This window comes from Marmota monax, unplaced genomic scaffold, assembly GCF_021218885.2.
Source record: "Marmota monax isolate L192 unplaced genomic scaffold, Marmota_monax_Labrador192_F-V1.1 WCK01_AAM20220418_F8-fsc00068, whole genome shotgun sequence".
In the NCBI taxonomy this organism is placed as follows: Eukaryota; Metazoa; Chordata; class Mammalia; order Rodentia; family Sciuridae; genus Marmota; species Marmota monax.
This window is the reverse complement of record NW_026692352.1, coordinates 7562374-7582376: the sequence shown is the minus strand read 5'-3', so window position 1 is coordinate 7582376 and position 20003 is coordinate 7562374. Positions and strand designations below refer to the sequence as shown.

Sequence of the window (20003 nt, the reverse complement as noted above, 5' to 3'; positions counted from 1 at the left end):
CCCATTTAAAAGTATTTTTTTTTTTTATTGATTTGTAGGAGTTTTATCTAGACATAGGGTTTTTGTCCATTATATGTTACAAGTACCTTCTGTTACTCTCTTCATGGTATCTTTGCTAGATGGTTGGCACAATGTTTATAAACTTTTAGTATGGTCAAATTTATTAATTACTTTCTAATGTTTGCTGTTTTATTTTTGAAATATTTGCCCACACTAAGGCATGAAAATATTTCTCATTTGAATTTTTTTGCATTCATGTACTTGAACACATTACCTACAAATTATAATAGTTTTCTTTTTTTTAACTTCTCATCTTTTTCTTGTCTAATTGTACTGGCTGATACCTTCAGTACTATGATGAATACAAGGACCTACAGTACTATGATGAATACAATTAACTTACTTTTTTTTAATTGTGGAGGAAAAACTTCTAATTTTTTAAAAATATTTAGTTGTTGATGGTCCTTTATTTTATTTGCTTATTTATATGTGGTGCTGGGAATCGAGTGCAGTGCCTTATGTGTGCACTACCGATGAGCTACAAAACTTCTAATATTTTATAGTTAATATGATGTTTGCTTTAGAGGTTTTTTTTTTTTAGTTGTATATGGACTCAATGCCTTTATTTGTTTTTTGTGCTAGGATGGAACCCAGTGCCTCACACTTACAAGGCAAGGGCTCTACCACTGAGCTATAACTCTAGCCCCTGCTTTGGAGGTTTTGATAATTAACTTTTGTTAAATAAAATTCTTTGTAATCTTGGTTTGCTAAAGGTTTTTAATCATGAATTGTATCACATTTCAGCAAAGTGTTTTCTACATTAATTTAATTCATTATATATATACATAGAAAGTCCTTTTTTATTAATATGGTCAATTACATTTACTTTTTTAAAAAATTGAAATACAATTTATATACTATATAGTTTATCATCTTAAAATGCATAATTCAATGGTCTTAGTAAATTCACAAAATTGCACAATCAAGGGCTAGGGGTGTAGCTTGGGTATATGTCTAGCATGTATGAGGCCCTGGCTTGGAGCCCCAGCCCTGCAAAAAAAACAACAACAACAACAACAAAAAAAAAACAAAGTATGACTGTTACAACTAATATCAGTACATGTTTATCACTCCCAAAAGAAACCCTGTATTTGTTAGCAGACACTTCATTTTTCCCTCTTCTCAGTCCCTTAACAGCCTCTAATCTACTTTCTGTGTATGGATTTGCCTGTTCTGGATATTTTATATAAATGGAATTATGCAATATGTGATCTTTTTTGACTTATTTCTTTTCACTTAGCATAATGTTTTCAAAGTTCATTTTGTAGCATAGATGAGGACATTTTTGTCTGAATTTCATTATAGAGATATACCACATTTTATCTGCTCATCAGTTGAGGGACATTTGTGTTATTTTCACCTTTGAATACTTTAAAGTTTTTGTGTAGATACATATTTTCATTGGGTTTCTCTCTAGTCATCATACAGGCACACACAAAAAAATTGTTACGGCAACCTTCACCCCGCAGGGAGACTAAAGTTTGTGGGATATGGGACCATCAGGATCCTGGGTTTGCTTTATTTTTTCCACTGTATCCTTAATCCCAAATTCAGAGAATATGCCTAATAAGAGATTTTGGAATTGGGATGGGCAGGGCAGGTGGAAAGCCAGAAGAAAGATCACACTCTTTACTCCTATGGCCCTTTGCACATTCTGTTTCTTTCTGGAATGATCTTCCCCATTTTTGCCTAATTAACTCCTATTTATCCTTCATGACTTTTTAAAAATATTATCTTCTCCAGAAAGTAACTTGTTGCCTACCTTCATCTCTATTCTAAGCATGGGTCATTGTCCTGTTTTGCAGATTGAGGACTTGAAACTCAGAGACTTTCTCCCAGGGTTACACAGTGAGTTAATAAAAATGAAATACTGAGTCTCTCTTCCCCTGACTCCTACTTCAAAATTATTCCTTCTAACAGTCTTTGGATTCCCTCACCTTAGGCTTTTCAGCTATAAAATGTTAATCCATATTGTCTGGCTCCTTGGGTTTGTTGTGAAGAATCAGGGAGACAGTGAAAGGGCTTTATAAAGAGTTATGCACATATGAGGGTGGTGGTTGTTACTTCTAAAAAGCAATTAACTGAGTTCCAAGTGGCTATGGGACTACATAGCTTTTTCTTTAGTTCTGTCTTGCCTTCCTGACTCAGGAACCTTGTTTCCAGCTGGTGGTCCCCAGCTAGTGAGTATTTGGCCAAAATCACACAGCACCCAGCCTCCATCTGCCAGCTATATTTCCCTTTTCTCCTTATTTTCCCCTTCTCCTATTTCAGCCAGGGTCTTCCTCTTCTCAAGTCTGGTTTATATTAAACCATTATTCAGTTAGTAGTTGCTTTCATTCAAATCAATCAGAAGGGATCAGGGGTATAATGAAGGGTAAAAGACTTGATCAGGTAGACTGAGTCTTACCACCATGTGCTCTGTGACTCAGGGCAAGTCAGTTTACTTTTTAGGGCCTTTTCCTTCAGGGAGTGGAATTAGATGGTCTCTAAAGTAATTTCCTAGTATTTTATGGGGTTTTCACGAACTAAGTAAACTCTGTGCTGGGTTTTGTTTGAGAATCAGAAATATAATGGTCATAATGAGAAACCATGATTTTTTTTCCACAGCTTACTATATTTTGCTTTTTAAAAATTCATCAGTTATAGTTCATACAAGGGATCATACAAGATAGGAAATGACTAGATGGATGGTGGTGTAACAGACTCAGTGCCTTGGGAATTCACAGGGAGAGGAAAGGTCAGGAAATCCTTCCTGAGAGAAGTCTTTGAAAACAGCTGAGACAGAGAGAAGGAACATTCCAAGCAAGGAAATTAAAAAAAAAAAAATGAGCACAAACGTGGAAGTAGGAATATGTGAGGTATATTTAAAGGTCACGGGCTACCTTATTTCCGTTTCACAGACTTGGAAAATGTAGGAGCTGGAAGGTCCTTAAGTCCATCCTCCTATGATTTAATTTCCCCTGGCTTTTTCCAATTAGCTAGTCATCCTCTGAGCCATTCTCTGAATCTTCATTACCAATTTCTTCTGGACTTTACTGTCCATGGTTATGATATTATATTGTGTAGTCTTTTAATAATATGCAATAGAAATAATGCATAAAATATAATAAACTATATAAGCATAAAAAAACAAAATAAATAAAACATTAATGTAGTTTTACTTCCCTAAAATCTTTTAAGTGATTTAAGTGATCAGAACAGAGGGAATTTAGAAACAGAAAGCAGTTTAGAACAGAAAGCAGTTCTAAAGCCCTGCCACATGTCCTACATATTCTAGATGTGAGTGAGACAGATGGAATTATGTCTTAAATGACTGCTTGACTTGGGCCCTGGTATAACCCTTAGCCTTCTCTTTCTCAAAGCAGCTGCTTCTGGAAGAGAAATTGCCAACTACATAAATAGCTTAAACCCTAGCAATTGGCATGTGGGCAAATGGTTCTTATAATGACACTAAAGAAAGACCTTTGGAATCAGACCTGGATTCAAATCACAGCCTCATTAGAGGCTAAGAGTAAATTATTTAGTAGTAATATTTATTATTAAGATAGTAAGAATGAAGGAAAATAATGTATGTCATGGTACATATACATGGAAATTTCTTAATGTTATTTCTTCTCATTATATCAAAGTATATTTTCTTAATTCAACTTGAAATTCTTTAGGGGAGACAAAGTAGTAGAATGTAAAGGACCTTGCTTTGATTTCATTTACTTAAGATGCTAGGCAAATCTGTATCACAGTTTCCTAATCTACAGGTAAAAATTGTTTCTCAGAATTATGGTGATTACGTGAGATAGTATATGTAAAATGTCTATTAAAAACTGTGGGAGGGCTGGGGATATAGCTTGGTGGCATAGTCCTTACCTAGCATACATGAGGCCCTGGGTTTGATCTCTAGCACCACCTCCCCCCATTCCCCTGCAAGCAAACTGTAGGATGCCATCTAAGGAATAAATATAGAGTTTTGAGAGTACTTATTTTTCTGGTTTCATAGACTCACCAAATATGGGAGCTAGAAAGGCCCTTAAGATCACCTACTACATTGTAGCTGGGCCCAATGGTGCATGCCTGTAATCCCAGCTATTAGGGAGGCTGAGGCAACTGGATAGCAAATTTAGGGATAGCCTTAGCAACTTAGCAAGACTCTATTTCAAAATAAAAACCAAAAAGGGCTGGGGATGAAGCTCTGGATTCAATCCCTAGAACCAGGAGATGGAGATCATTTAATTCATCTTCCCCATAGTCCACTTGGGAAAGCAGAGATACTGGACTGTATACTATGATGAGGTAGAAGTAAAACTGACTTGTACTCTAGATCTTGTTTGTTTTTCTTCCCATTTTATTGCCTTTAATCAGGTTATGCTGGTTAGTGGGAGCATGAGGACTTCAGAATTTCTTTTGGCTGGTGTGCTGGGCTGCCAGCTGCTTTAAAATAAGGTTAATGAGGGCTGGGTAATCAGTTTCATAGAAGTTTGGCCAAGCTGGTGAAATGAAACTTTTATTCCTGTCCTGAAGAGAATTTGCATATCTTAGTCAGGTTCCTTAGACTGCTTGACCAGTTGAGGTAGGTGTCTGATCATTTGTTCCTTTCTTCACTCACTATCTTGGCACCTATTTTGTGCCAGGTATGTGGTAGCCCCTGAGAATTGGTGATGAATTGGACATGGCCCCTGCACCTGGAATTTAGTCAGGTAGAGAAAATAAGCACTTAAAATAGTCAATCACTCTATGGGTGCTGTGGGAACAGAGGAGAAGGTGAAGAACTGTCCAACCTGGAGATCAAGGAAAACTTCCAGAAGAGGACTTGCTCTATATCAGCTGGCTAGTTAGTGGTAAAATCAGAACTAGTAACTATGACAAATGTTCCTTCTGCTCCTTCCTTGCTTTAATTCAGGAAGAATTCAGTTTTTAGACATGTATCTACTCTAAGTCAGGTTGTAGTTAGGCTCTGTAAATACAAACGTAAGTTGGGACAAATCTTGTTCTCTAGGGGAGCCTACAGCTCAGGAAAGAGCTGAAATAAGCATTAAAAACCTAGTAATACCCCTTTTCTAAAAATTTCCTCTTCCCTATTTCTCTCACAGCAAATAAAAAGAAGGAGAAGGAGCGGCCAGAAATTTCTCTTCCTTCAGATTTTGAGCACACAATTCATGTTGGTTTTGATGCTGTCACAGGGGAGTTTACGGTGAGTCTTGGTTTACACAAAGTCCTTTGGACCTTTAGAGTTCTGGCTGTGTGCTGTTAGATTCAATTCTTTCTCACCTTGCTGATCCCTTTTTCTTTGCCTGAGACCCTTATTACTGTCTTCTTAACGTTCACAAGAGGAGCACTTTCCTATCTCCAAAATTGTATATTCAGAGAATCCTTTTGATTTTCATTCCTTATATAAACCTTTACTGAGGGACCCCATGCAGGCTCTGTGTATGACACAGAGGATGTAGGAGCAAATCAGACATGGTCCTTGCTTAGAAGGAGGTATAAAATGGTAAAGGAGCAAACATATTAAAAAATAACTGTTAAGAGAGGTGTTACAGAAGAGGCTTGTGTAAACTTTAAGGGCACAGAGATAAAGGGATGACTAAGAAGCCCATCTTTATTCAGGGTCCCTTGTAACTATTTCTTTCTGAAACCCTTGCATGTCTGTCTTACAGGGAATGCCAGAGCAGTGGGCCCGCTTGCTTCAGACATCAAACATCACTAAGTCAGAGCAGAAGAAAAATCCGCAGGCTGTTCTGGATGTGTTGGAATTTTACAACTCAAAGAAGACCTCTAACAGCCAGAAGTATATGAGCTTTACAGGTAGGAGGATTATGTCCACAGCAGTTGTTGTAAAAGAAGGTTTTAATCTGGGTGGAAAAACTCCACATATTTATTGGTCTGGAGTGAAATAAGAAAGTGGAAAGAGCAAAAGGTGGTATTCTCACTAAGATGGGATTTGGGAATTTGACAACCAAGATGAAGTTTTTTTCCCATCAAACTTGTCTTATTCCAAAACTGAATGTTTTTAAAAAATAGCATGGTGTTATGTAAAAGGAATACTGGCTTTGTGCCAGAGGTCTCGATTTTGACATTCACAAGATTCTATAGTCATTTCATTTATTTGCGCCTCAAAATGGGAATAATCACTCTGTTTTATTTAGGTTTTTGTTCCTGTGACCAAAATACCTGACAAAAAATAACTTAGAGGAGGGAAAGTTTAGTTTGTTTCATAGGTTCACAGGTTTAGTTCATGGTCAACCAATTCCATTGCTCTGGGCCCCAGGTGAGGCAGAAGCTTATGCAAAAGGATGCAATGGAGAGGCACTGCTCACTTCATGGTGGCTGGGAAGAAGACAGATGGCACAGGAAGGTGTCGGAGGAAGATGAATCCCCAGTGACTCACCTCCTCTAGCCACGCCCTTCCTGCCTACATTTACTACCCATTCAGTTCATTCAAACTAGGATGGACTTACTGGGTTTCAGATCTCACAGTCTAATCATTTCACCTTCAAACATGCCTGCTTTAACACAATTGCTTTAAGGGGGACACCTTATATTCTAAACCATAACAAATTCCTATCTCAAGAGGTGGTAGTGAGAAGTAAATGAGCTCATTGATGTAAAAGTTTTTTATAAGTTATAAAAGCACCATAGAAATGTAGCTATCATTGTCATGATTATTGTTAATATCATTAATTATTTAATAACATTAATCTGTATCTTTTAAGTTGGCAAAGCCAGTTTCTTCTTCAAGGGACTAATTTTTATCTGTCAAATGAAATAAAGCCAATAATTTTAAATGATCCTTAGATGTACACTCTTTATAAGGGATTATGTTTTTTATAGCAGAATTGGGATTAGAATCCAATTCCTACACCAGCATCTTTTGAATAACTAGTTTTCTTTAGTAATTTTATTTGGAGCCCCTCCTTCCACAGCAGAGAAATTTTTCTTTTCCTAGGATAACTTACGAGAGGTCTATATTTTTGGAAACTTGTTTTTTATAGCATCTTAGAATGTTAGAGCAAGAAGTACCTTTGTACATACCAGCTCCCCCTTGTTTTTTAGTCACATCAGGAAGACATAGGCCTTCCTAATGTGGCTAAAATAGTAGCAGTGCTAGTCTCTTAGTTCCAATCCTGGTGTTCTTTGTTCATGCTACCTTCTTCAAAGGGCAGTATTGTTGGAAAAGGTGAGAATCAGGATGAACTTGCTGATTTTGAAGGATGCTTCCCCTGCAAGTATCTGTATCAAAGGGCACAGATGGTGGAGATGACAGACTGCAGCTTCTCTCATTCTGCCATAGTGGTACCCAGGAGAGGGCCATGCATCTACCCAGCAGTATTTCCTTCCTCGCGTCTGTCACTGCCGGGTCTGTCTCACTTCCTCACTGGGTCATTCCAAGGAGGAATTGGGGTAAGGGGATTCTGAATGGGAAGGTTTTCTGGTAGTCAGGAAATTAAGGAGTTTATCAGAGACATCAAATTATAAACTATCTTTGAAATCCTCAGTAGTAAAGTCTTTGGAAGAATCTGTTTCCTGCATGCATGTATGTTTGTGTGTGCAAGTTATAGGTATGCATATGGAGACATTGCCCAGTGGGTTTGCACATGTTTGAAATTATAGTCTATGTAAGTAATCATGGATGGATATGTATATGGACATGCAAATTCAGATAATTATGTAACTTTCATCTGTACATGCATATATGAACAGTATTTAATATATATGTATAAATATGTGTGCATCTATTTTTGTGTTCGAACTAATATACACATTATTTACATGTATGTGCAAGATTTTAATTTAGTTGTAGTTGGACATAATACCTTTATTTCATTTATTTTTATGTGGTACTGAGGATCGAACCCAGGGCCTCGCATGTACTAGGCGAGCGCTCTACTGCTGAGCCACAACCTCAGCCCTGCAGGATTTTAATTTTCTAGAAGTTGAAGATGAGGGCCAAGTCTAGGCAAGACTGTATATTTGGTATAGTTTAATTTTAATGTCATATCTCTCCTTTCCCTGTTTCTCCTTCTCATACAGTTAGTTATAGTAACACTACTTCAATTTGTGTATTATCTTATGTGAATCTCATAATGCCTTTGGGAATTGGCAGGGCAAGGACTATTATCCCCATTTTACAGACTCAAAGAAGTTTATTAGACTTAGAGAAATTAAATGTCTTATCCAAGGTAACTCAGCTGATAGATGATGGAAGTGTGTTTTAAACTTGGGCCTTTAAACTCAGTGCTGTCCCTAACCCAAGCACAACTCTCCATTGCCATTTGGGGGGCATTAAATTTCCTATTTTTCAACACTAGATTTTCTGTTCCAATTAGTAGCTGATGTGTTAGAGAAAAAGTAGGTTAGATTTACAACTTAGTTGAGTATTAGCCCTACTTTGCCACTTATTTATGTGATCTTGAACCAGTCTCTTTCTTACTCTCAACTTCAGTTTCCTCACTTGTAAAATGAAGAGAATGGAATACTTTCATCCTGTCATTCTGTACTTTGGAATTTGATTTTGAAATATAGAAATTATATCCATGATCTTGAACAAAAGCAATGTTTACTTGTTTTTTATGGCAATAAGAAGTATGTTATAACCAGAATTCCCAATCCTCAAAAATACTAGCAGCATGTAAGATTAGGGGTAGTGCACTGAAGGCATGGTGTTGCATTCCACCTAAACTGATACTCATTTAGATAAGAAAAACAAATGAATTATGTTTAAATTATATCATGAATTGATTTCTTTAAGCCATAGCAGATGATTCAGGGCTTGTTTTAAGAACATATTGCTAGGACTGGTGTTGTAGCTCAGTGGTAGACTGCTTGCCTGGCATGTGTGAGGCACTGGGTTTGATTCTCAGCACTACGTATAAATAAATAAAACAAAGGTCCATCAACAACAACAACAAATTTTTAATTAATTTTTTTATTTATATATGACAGCGGAATGCATTACAATTCTTACTATATATAGAGAGCACAATTTTTCATATCTCTGGTTGTATACAAAGTATATTCACACCAATCTGTGTCTTCATACATGCACTTTGGATAATAATGTCCATCATATTCCACCATCATTTCTAACCCCATGCTCCTTCCCTTCCCCTCCCATCCCTCTTCCCTATCTAGAGTTCGTCTATTCCTCCCATGCTCCTTCTCCCTACCCCACAGGGAGTCAGCCTCCTTATATCAGAGAAAACATTCAGCATTTGGTTTTTTGGGATTGGCTAACTTCACTTAGCGTTATCTTCTCCAACTCCATCCATTTACCTGCAAATGCCATGATTTTATTCTCTTTTATTGCTGAGTAATATTCCATTGTGTATATATGCCACATTTTTTTATCCACTCATCTGCTGAAGGACATCTAGGTTGGTTTCACAGTTTAGCTATTGTGAATTGTGTGGTATACCTGTAGTATGCTGTTTTTAAGTCCTTTGGGTATAGACCGAGGAAAGAGATAGCTGGGTCAAATGGCAGTTCCATTGCCAATTTTCCAAGAAATTTTCCATACTGCTTTCAATACTGTCTACACCAATTTGCAGTCCCACCAGCAGTGTATGAATGTACCTTTTTCCCCACATCCTCGCCAACATTTATTGTTGTTTATATTCATAATAGCTGTTATTCTGACTGGAGTGAGGTGAAATCTTAGAGTAGTTTGGATTTGCATTTCTCTAATTATTAGAGTGATGAACATTTTTTCATATATTTGTTGACAGATTGTATATCCTCTTCTGAGAAGTGTCTGTTCAGGTCTCTGGCCCATTTATTGATTGGGTTATTTTTTTTTTTTTTTTTTTTTTGTGTTTTGCTTTTTGAGTTCTTTATATACCCTAGAGATTAGTGCTCTATCAAAGATAATACCTTGTCTTTAAACTTATTTTCTTACTGAAATTTCCATTGGGTTTGTGTTTTATATTTTGGCAAGTCCAAGATATCATTGATTGAAGGAGGCACCATTCTTTTATTTACCAGTATGGCAGGGGAAGGGACCTGCCAACCAAACCATGAAATGCCTTTAATTGTAGGAAACCTCTCCATTTTAGAGCTCTTAATGTGAAAAATGTATGAATTAGAATCAGTGAAATCTGATAATTACTTCATTGGAGGCACTTGATTTTATTCTTAGGAAATAAATTTTTGCTTTTAATTAGACTTCACATGATTAATCTCTCTTTTCTTAGTCTTTCTGTCCCTGTGGGGAATGGGCATGGATGTACAAGGATCCTTCGTGAAAGCTGAAGCTGAGGGTTGACCATGATTTTGCATAATGGCTCAGGACTGTGCCTTGGATTCCTTTCCTTTGGAACTTCTCTCTACCATTAAAGCCTGCTGATGATATAGCTGATGATATGGATACAGTTCTAGCATAGATTTAGAATTAAATCATAATTCGGATCTTGAATCCTCTATTTAACCTATATAAACCCCAGGACAAATCACCTCCCTGAACTATAAAATTGATAAAAGTGGATATAATGATAATACTCAGAGCCATAGTGAGGATATATGTATAAGGTGCTTAGCATGTTATGTGGCCCATACTATCATTCATATTATTATTATTCTGTGAACCTGGGAAGTGCTTGATCAGGTAGACTTCCTTAGCTCTCAAGAAAGGATTAACCACAATTGTTTACTAAGTCTTTTGTCTTTGTTCCTTTGCAGATAAATCAGCTGAAGATTATAATTCTTCTAACACTTTGGTAAGTCTTTTTTTTCTCTCTCTCTTCTGAAATGGGCAGGTTTAGAAGTAAGGGTCAAAAGATATGATAAGGATAAAGCCCGGGCTAGGAGGCACTCATCTTGGTCACTCTCCTACATTCAGCTTCAGAATGTCTGTCTATATAATAAAGGAATTGAACTAACAAAAATTGTGTATCCCTTCCAGCTTTAATGCTCTAGAAATTGAAACCTGGGAACCAGAAGATGTGATTTCTAGGCTGTTTTTCATAGGTAGCTTTGAACATTGGGAAAGCCAGTTTGTCTTTCTGTGCTTTAGATTCCTCATTAATAAGATGAGATACATCTGCCTTGCCTGGATGTGTTTTTAGACACTTGAATTTAGAAGAGTTCCCTCTTTTCAGTAAGGTCTGCAAAACTAGGATTAGAAATTAATTGTTGAAGGGAGCAGATACTTTTCACTTAAGGTCATTTATTCTGCCTTCTAAAATTGTAGTGATGTCCTGTAATTTGAGGTGATATTATAGGAATCATTGACAAATTGACTGGGAAGTAAGACTAGCTTAACTCAACTTTCAGATTGTATTTTCCAGGGCAATTATGAGTATGAAATGAGATGTTGATGTTTGAAAGGGTCTTATAGTTAATTGTGACACATATAAGAGAATGTCACTATTCTTTATATCTAATATTTTCTCTTATAGAAAGGTGGTTGTGCCATGTTGATTTACTAAATATTTACAAGAGCCCCTACTTTGTGCCAAGTCCTGTGTAGAGTAGTGGTGATACAGAAATGATACATTGTCTCAATGCCTAAGAACCTTTCAGTTTTATGGAAGACATGAAAGTACAGACAGTTATAGTTTAGCATGATAAACTTCATAAGGCCAGAGGCTACGCCTGTCTTGTTAATTGCTGTATCTTTGGCATCTGACAGGTTCCACGTTCAGTAAACATTTATTGAATGAAAGATTGGATGTGTCAGAGAAAGCTTATTGATGGTAAATTCTGCACTGAATGAGTTAAAATTAATTCTAGGGCAGAAATCAAGGAGGATGAGAATATTCCAGACAGAAAGAGAATTGTATGTGCATGAACTGGAAGTTTATAAGGGAATTGCAAGTGGTTTAATACTGGAATGTGAAGTGTGCAGGGAGTACCCGTGGGTGGTGAGTAGGAGTGGTAAGTAGGCCACATCCTGTAGGAGTTTGACTTCATCTTAAAGGTAATGAGAACTTAAAGACTTTTAAGCAGGAGAGTAGTAAGGTCTAATGCAATACTGAGTCACCACCAAAATACTTTGAACCATGTTGCTAGCACTGAGAATTGATTGATTCTGAGTCATTTATACTCTTATCAGTTATACTAAAAAAATTGACAAGCTGCCTTGTAACATGACAGATCCCTTCTTATTCAGTATCTCTTCATATTTGCTGAAGCTTGATGAGGTGGGTTATTACTTGTTTTATAGGTTATAAAACTGAAATAGAAAAGGTTTAAGGCAATAGACATCTGATTTTCAGTCTGCACTGCTTTCCCTTGATTCATGCTGCCTTTCATCAAATGGAAGAAATGTGAATAAAAGATGGGAGAAGAATTTGCAAATGTAGGTGTTTGAACAGTGAATCATTGAAGAAAGGGCCTAACAAAGTTGAGTTGTACCTTGTGATTCAAATATCTTTATACTTATATAGGAAGAGTGGTAGCTATCGTTTATTAAGTGTCTATTCTGTGATGACACTGTGTAAATAACTTTCTATATGTTAGCATAATTAGTCCTCACAGTTTACCTCTTGAAGGAAGTATTATCCATCCCCATTTCACAGGTACAAAAACTTTTCTGAAGATTCCTAATTAGTGGGACTGGGGTTGTGGCTCAGTGGTAGAGTGCTCGCCTAACACACACAAGGCCCTGGGTTCAATCGTCAGCACCACATAAAAATAAATAAATAAAATAAAGGTATTGTGTCCAACTATAAATAAAAAATAAATATTAAAAAAACGATTCCTAATTAGTACCAAATTATAATTGGAGTCTTCTGAATCTAGTCTAGGGTTCTTTTCATTGTGGCAAGGAACAGAGAAAGATGTCAGAGAGGTCTTATAAAGGAGAATGCAGTGTGTTGTTTGCTAGTGTGGAGGAAGTGCCCTGGGGCTCATGCCATATGGCAGAGAGGATAACACCTGCTTGGTTAAAAACCTGTACTGGTTTAGTATCTACAAATAAAACCAGTCAGGCTCTCAAGGACATTTTTCTCCCCCAATTCATAACATTTGTCCCTCTAGTCCGTTGTTCTATCTTTATTTCCTAGTTTTATAGAGAAATAGGATTTTTATTGTGGTAGCATGTTATTGTTCTCCATTTTGGATTCACTTAATTTGTGAAATAATCAAACAAAATTGTTATCTATATAATAAAGATTTTAAAAATTGTAACTCAGAAACATTGACTCTGTCCCCACTGTTGATGAGTTAGTAGTAGAAATCAGTTCAAAATTCTCTTCTCCTGAGTATTCATCTATTCATTTATACTATAAATATTTCCTTAATATCTTTTTTTGTGCCAAAGTATAGGTGACACAAAAATGAATGTGTGCTACCTTGAGAAAAATATTAATGACAGACTAGGAAGATAAAAGCTCCAAGATATGGCTGCATGAATAATGTGCAATGAGGTCATATTTGATGGAATGGTTTATTCTGCCTGATAGTACAAGGAAAGTTGCACAGGGTACTGGGTCCTGAAGGATTATTCATTTAACAAACATGATCTTTAAGGTTCTTTTCTGCCTAAAATTCTGTTAAAAATCTGAGACTTGACTAAGATTTTATGCTATTTTAATGCCTTATTCTCATTCATAAAAAGAACATCTACCATATGGTAGATTCTTTGGGTGCTAATGAGTCAAGGGCTAGTAGGGTCTTTGCTCTTGATCTCACAAGTTAGTGATGAATTAGAACATGTAAGCAAATATTTATAAGATAGTTGTCAGATAAACACAAATAATTAGAAAGGGGTAATACTTTTCTGTCTAGGGATAGGGTGAACAAAGCTGTGCTGTTAAGTATATCGGGCAAGAAAATTTGAACTTTGTTGTTAGAGTTGAAGAAGTATTGTAAATAAAAGACTGAAATAGTTGGATGTGCATTTTAGTCTAAACTAACGTCTTAGAAATATTACTCTGGTAGAGGATAGGAAAGGTAGCAGAATACAACAGTTACTAATAGGGCATTATGTAAAAATGTGGATGTGTAACCGATGTGATTCTGCAATCTGTATTTGGGGTAAAATTGGGAGTTCATAACCAACTTGAATCTAATGTATGAAATATGATATGTCAAGAGCTTTATAATGTTTTGAACAACCAATAAAAAAAATAAAAAAAAAATAAAAAATAAAAAGACTGCCCATGTGACTCAGTGATTAAGCACCCCTGGTTCAATCCCCAGTACCAAAATAAATAGTAAAAAAAAAAAAAAAAAGAAATATTACTCTGGAAATTTATTCATGCTCGTGGACTAAATTCATGTGCCTATCTCTCTTACTAGCCTAAATTTCTTAATTTCAGAAAGATATATTAAAAAATAAAAGCAGCTCTTTAGAACTAAACACGACATAAATCAACCATTGTGAGGAATTTGTGGAAGATAAAAAGTAGGTAAGGTCAGATTGATCAGAGCAGAAACAGTCATAGCTTAAAAGTAAGTGGAAGAGAAAAAAGTAACTTCACAGAAAATGAACTAAAAGAATCTATACATGAAGCAGAAAGTAGTCTTCGATCATCTTCAAGAGTATTAATTAAATTCTACATTTGAAACATCAGGGGTAGTATCCTCTTTACAGTGAGCAAAAGCCAGCAGATGCATTTGTTTCTAAGCTAAAATCAGGTAATTTTCTAAAGAAACTGCTTCCTTGAGGAAAGCTGCTACTATGGGCACAGGGGCCTGAGAGAGAAGCAGAAAAAAACCCAAGTCAATTGCAGATTTCTACCATAGATACAGAGGAGAAAAAAAGTAGCTTTTGCAGCAGAAAAATACATTAAAATTCTCTATACCAAGAATTTCTCATACTTTGATACTTGTGAGGGAGGACTCTCTACACATATCCTTTTCCATACCTACGTACCCTACAGTAACACTTGCTGGTACCCGCCTATTCGTAACCACAGACTGACTCAGACCTGACATTCAGAGAGTACAATGGAGAAGCATACTTACATAGTGTCAGGAAAAACTCATGTTGATTACTTACATTGATCAGTCTAGTCCTTCACTTGTAAATATGACCTCTAGATACTTGAGGGAAACAAAACTTTAGAGAGGGACCAAGATAAAGAAATAAAACTAGCCTCAGAGGAAGTAGATAATTCAGGAAAGATAATTGTTCAAAAAAGTTCTATAGATGTTACATCCCCCAAAACACCTGCATTGGAGCTATCAGGGGATAGAAGAGAGTTCTTAGAAATTAAAAAATGTAGTGAGGCTCAGAAGCCCACACCTGTAATCCCAGTGACTCCCAGTGACTTGGGAGGCTAAGGCAGGGGGATCACAAGTTTGAGGCTACCCTGGGCAATTTAGCAGGATCCTGTGTCAAATTAAAAAATAAAATAAAATAAAAAAAGAGCTGGGGATATAGTATGAGGCCCTGCATTCAATTCCCAGTACCGCATGCACACAGAAAAAAAGTGTTAAGAAATAAATTCACAGGGCTGGGGTTGTGGCTCAGGGTTCGATCCTCAGCACCACATAAAAATAAATAAATAAAATAAAAGTATTGTGTCCAACTACAATTAAAAAATAAAAATTTAAAAAGAAACAAATTCACAAAGATTAAATCCATATAAGAGAGAATTAATATATAAAGTAGAAAAACAGGTGGAAATTTGAAAATAAGGGATAATACAGGGTTAGTTAAGGAGATTTAAGATGACAAATTAGAGAACAGAGGCAGTGGAGTGGGAAAAAAAATAATTAAAAGAGTAAGAAAAGAAAAGTTCCTCAGCTAAAAGAAAGTCTTGGGTAAAAGGTCTATCAATCACCAAGTCAGACAATTGAAAGAGACCCAAAGATAAAGAGAAAAATCTTAAGAGTTTCCAAAGAAAATATACAGCCACTGTCCAGAGGAACAGTAGCATCAGATGTCTCATTAGCAATAGCAGATAGAGGAGCAATATTTTCAGAAATATGAGGAAAATTATTTAGTATCAGGAATTCAATACACAATCAAACTAGCATTCAAGCACCAAGTCAAAATATAGACATGTTTGGACATGTGAAGATCAATGTTTACCATCCATAGATCATCTTTGAAAGATACCAAATGGTAACAATAATTACCTCTGGGGTTGATGGTGATTAATAATATTCACTTAAAATTATATTTTTCAAATTCAGATTAAAAATCAAATAGAACTAGAAGTCTTATAACATAGATGTCATTCTGAGTTCCTCCTTTGCCATTGTCTTGGCAGTCTCTTTGTTTTTCTGTGTTGGTATTTCTATTTTCTCTACCCCAGGCCTGCCTTTTGCATTTTGGTAGTACATGTCCTCTAGCAGTTTTGAGAAAATAAGTGGGAAATAAATATTAAATATCTTTCAGGTCTTAATATGGGAGTTTCTCCATTTTGCTCTCAAATTTGATTAATACTTTGGCTGATTATAGAATTCTAGACTGGGAATAATTTCCCATCAGATATAGAAAACATTGCACTTCCTTTGTTTAGCTTTCAATATTGTTAAGTCCAAAGTTATTTCTGCTTTTTTATATATGACCTACTTTTTGCCACATGGAAAGCTCGTAGGATCTTCTTTGTCATTGTTTGGAAATTTCATAATTATATTCCTGTCTTCATCTATTTATTGTTCAAGGAGCTTTGTGAACTCTTTCAACCTGGAAACTCAAGGCTTCAGTTCTAGGAAATTTGCTTGAATTATTTCATTGTTTTCTTCTCCTGCTTTCTTTATTCTGTCTTTCTAGAGCTCCTATTTATTTATATTTTGGACCTTTTAGACTTATTCTTAATTTTTCTTACATATTCTCTGTTGTCCTGTTCTTGATTTTTGGGAGACTCCCTCATCTCCATCTTTCAATTTATCTATTGACCTTTCACTTCAGTACTCATGTTTAATTTCCAAGTGCTCTTTCATTTTAAAAAATTACAGCATTGTATTCTTGTTTCCAGAATTAGTATCTTCTCTTATCTCTGTGGACATTTTGCGGGTTGAGTCAAATCATTTTCTTGAGGGGATTGGAGGTTAAGGAGTAAGTACTGAAGTGCTGAAAAAAGACAATAAAACCTGATGTCCTCTGCAGGGCCAGAGAGGACATTAATGATAGGCTTTCTTTTGATGTTTTCTTCTCCTTACTTATTCTGTCCTCACCGCCACCCTTCCACCACCATCTTTTCCCTAGTTATTTTGATTTTTTTCCATGTTTGTGGGAGCTCTTCATCATATATTTAGCAATCTTTGGAGGTCTACTCATACTTATGACTGGATTATATAAGAAGCTTGCTAGAATTTCTAGCTCAGTAGTGTGGTATTCAGTTAAGTGATTTTAAAAAATTTATAGAATTGTTCAGCCATCACCATAATAAAGCTTTTTTGTTTGTATCACCATAGGATAATCCAGCTGGATTATTTGGAGAAAACTCATATTTTTGACTTTAGAACTTTCCTGTTAGGCGGGTCAGATCTACAGAAGAATCTTCTAATCTGCTTTGATAATGAAGATCTGACTACAAGTATTCTAGGAGCCTAGTAAGAGAAAAGGTCTAGAAGTCCCAGCATTCACTATGTTTTTTGCTGTGGTACTTTTATGTTTGTGCTTGGCATCCCTAATCCAGAAATCCTTTTTTACCATCTCCAGAGACTAAACCTCTAATCTTCAACTAGGAAAGGGAAGGCAGTCACCTACTGGTTGTAGAGCAGGGAGAAGAGATTTAGAGCCTAACTGCTGCTTAAATAGCTTTCAAGGACTTGGCCTTTAGTATTCTTCCCTCTTTTCCACTTTATCTGTAGTTCTGGAAGTATATTGTGTTAGAATTTTACTTTAATTTTGAGAATTCTGCAGGCTAGACATATAGATTGGTTTTCAAGCTTTGCCCACTTGCAGCCTCATACACAGCCTCCTTGAGTCCTTTCAGCTCATGCCATCTGCTTTGCTTCCTTTTTTGCAGTTCTTGCCTTCTTTTCCTGTTGCCCCCATCCTTGTGAATATAATGTGTTTAAAGGACCATTCCTGATGTTAGTTTTAGTGAGATTTCAGGAATTAGATTACATATATCAATTCCTGGAATGTTCACTTTTTGCTCCATGTATTTCTGTATTTTATTACCTAGAATTTATAAAGAGAACCTATTGGTTTTACATATAATTTTTTAAGTTTACCTTTTATTCTTGTTTTTAATTTTATTTATTTATTTTAATTAGGCATATGTGACAGCAGAATGCATTTTGATTCATTGTACACAATTGCAGCACAACTTTTCATTTCTATGGTTGTATACGATATAGCGTCACTCCATATGTGCAGTCATACATGTACCTAGGGTAATGTTGTCATCTCATTCCACCATCTTTCCTGCCCCCATGTACCCTCCCTACCCTCACCCTCCCTTGCCCAATAAAAGTTCCTCCATTTTGCCCAGCCTCCCTGTTCCCCATTATGGGTCAGTATCCGCTTATCAGAGAGAACATTTGGCCTTTGTTTTTTAGCATGATATTCTCCAGCTCCATCCGTTTACCTGCAAATACCAAAATTTTATTCTCTTTTTTAAAATATTTATTTTTTATTTTTTGTATGGACACATACCTTTAATTTTTTAAATTGATTTATTTGTGGTGCTGAGGATCGAACCCAGGGTCCCTCATGTACTAGGCAAGCACTCTACCGCTGAGCCCCAACTCCAGCCCCTTTATTCTCTTTTAATGCAGCATAATATTCCATTGTGTATATATACCACAGTTTCTTTATCCATTCATCTATTGAAGGGCATGTAGATTACTTCCACAGTTTAGCTATTGTGAATTGAGCTGCTATGAAAATTGATATGGCTGCGTTACTATAGTATGCTAATTTTAAGTCCTTTGGGTGTAGATCGAGAAGTAGGATAGCTGGGTCATATGGTGGCTCCATTCCAAGTTTTCTAAGCAATCTCCATACTGCTTTCCAGATTGGTTGCACCAATTTGCAGTCCCACCAGCAATGTATGCGTGTGCCTGTTCTCCTACATCCTCACCAACATTTATTGTTGTCTGTATTCCTGATAGCTGCCATTCTGACAGGCATGAGACGAAATCTAAGAGTAGTTTTGATTTGCATTTCTCTAGTTACTAGAGATGGTGAACATTTTTTCATATATTTATTGATCAAGTGTATATCTTCTTCTGAGAAGTGTCTGTTAAGCTCCTAAGCCCATTTATTGATTGCATTGTTTGGTTTTTTTGATGTTAAGTTTTTTGAGTTCTTTATATATACTGGAGCTAGTGCTCTAACTGACATTTGTGTGGCAAAAATTTGCTTCCAAAATGTAGACTCTCCATTCACCTCATTGATTGTTTCTTTTGCTGAGAAGAAGCTTTTTAGTTTGAGTCCATCTCATTTATTAATTCTTTTTTATTTTTATTTTTTAGTTGTGGGACACAATACCTTTATTTTATTTATTTATTTATTATTTTATTCATTATTTATGTGGTGCTGAGGATCAAACCCAGTGCCCCATGCATTCAAGGCAAGTGGTCTATCTCTGAGCCACAACCCTAGCCCCCCCACATATTTATTTTTTATGTAATTTTTAAATTTATATATGACAGCAGAATGTATTACAATTCTTATTATATAGAGAGTACAATTTTTCATATCTCTGGTTGTATACATAGTATATTCACACCAATTCATGTCTTCATACCTGTACTTTGGATAGTAATGATCATCACATTCCACCATCATTAATTACCCCATGCCCCCTCCCTTCCCCTCACACCCCTCTGCCCTATCTAGAGTTCCTCCCATTTTCCTGCTTCCTATCCCACTATGAATCAGCCTCCTTATATCAAAGAAAACATTCGGCATTTGGGTTTTTTGGGATTGGCTAACTTCACTTAGCATTATCTTTTCCAACTCTATCCATTTACCTGCAAATGCCATGATTTTATTCTCTTTTATTGCTGAGTAATATACCATTGTGTATATATACCACATTTTTTTTATCCTTCATCTATTAAAAGACATCTAGGTTGGTTCCACGGTTTAGCTGTTG

The 20003-nt window shown here is 36.0% G+C and overlaps 1 protein-coding gene across 5 annotated transcripts in view; it reads left to right on the top strand.

The window, feature by feature from the left end:
• The window catches only part of Pak1 (p21 (RAC1) activated kinase 1), a 148868-nt gene that overhangs the window by 91889 nt on the left and 36976 nt on the right, over positions 1-20003 (top strand). For all 5 annotated transcript variants that reach the window (XM_058578564.1, XM_046442047.2, XM_046442049.2 and 2 more), the window contains exons 3-5: positions 5145-5245; positions 5712-5859; positions 10729-10766. In XM_058578564.1, coding sequence (XP_058434547.1) covers positions 5145-5245; positions 5712-5859; positions 10729-10766 — 287 coding nt within the window. The remainder of the gene's footprint in view (positions 1-5144; positions 5246-5711; positions 5860-10728; positions 10767-20003) is intronic.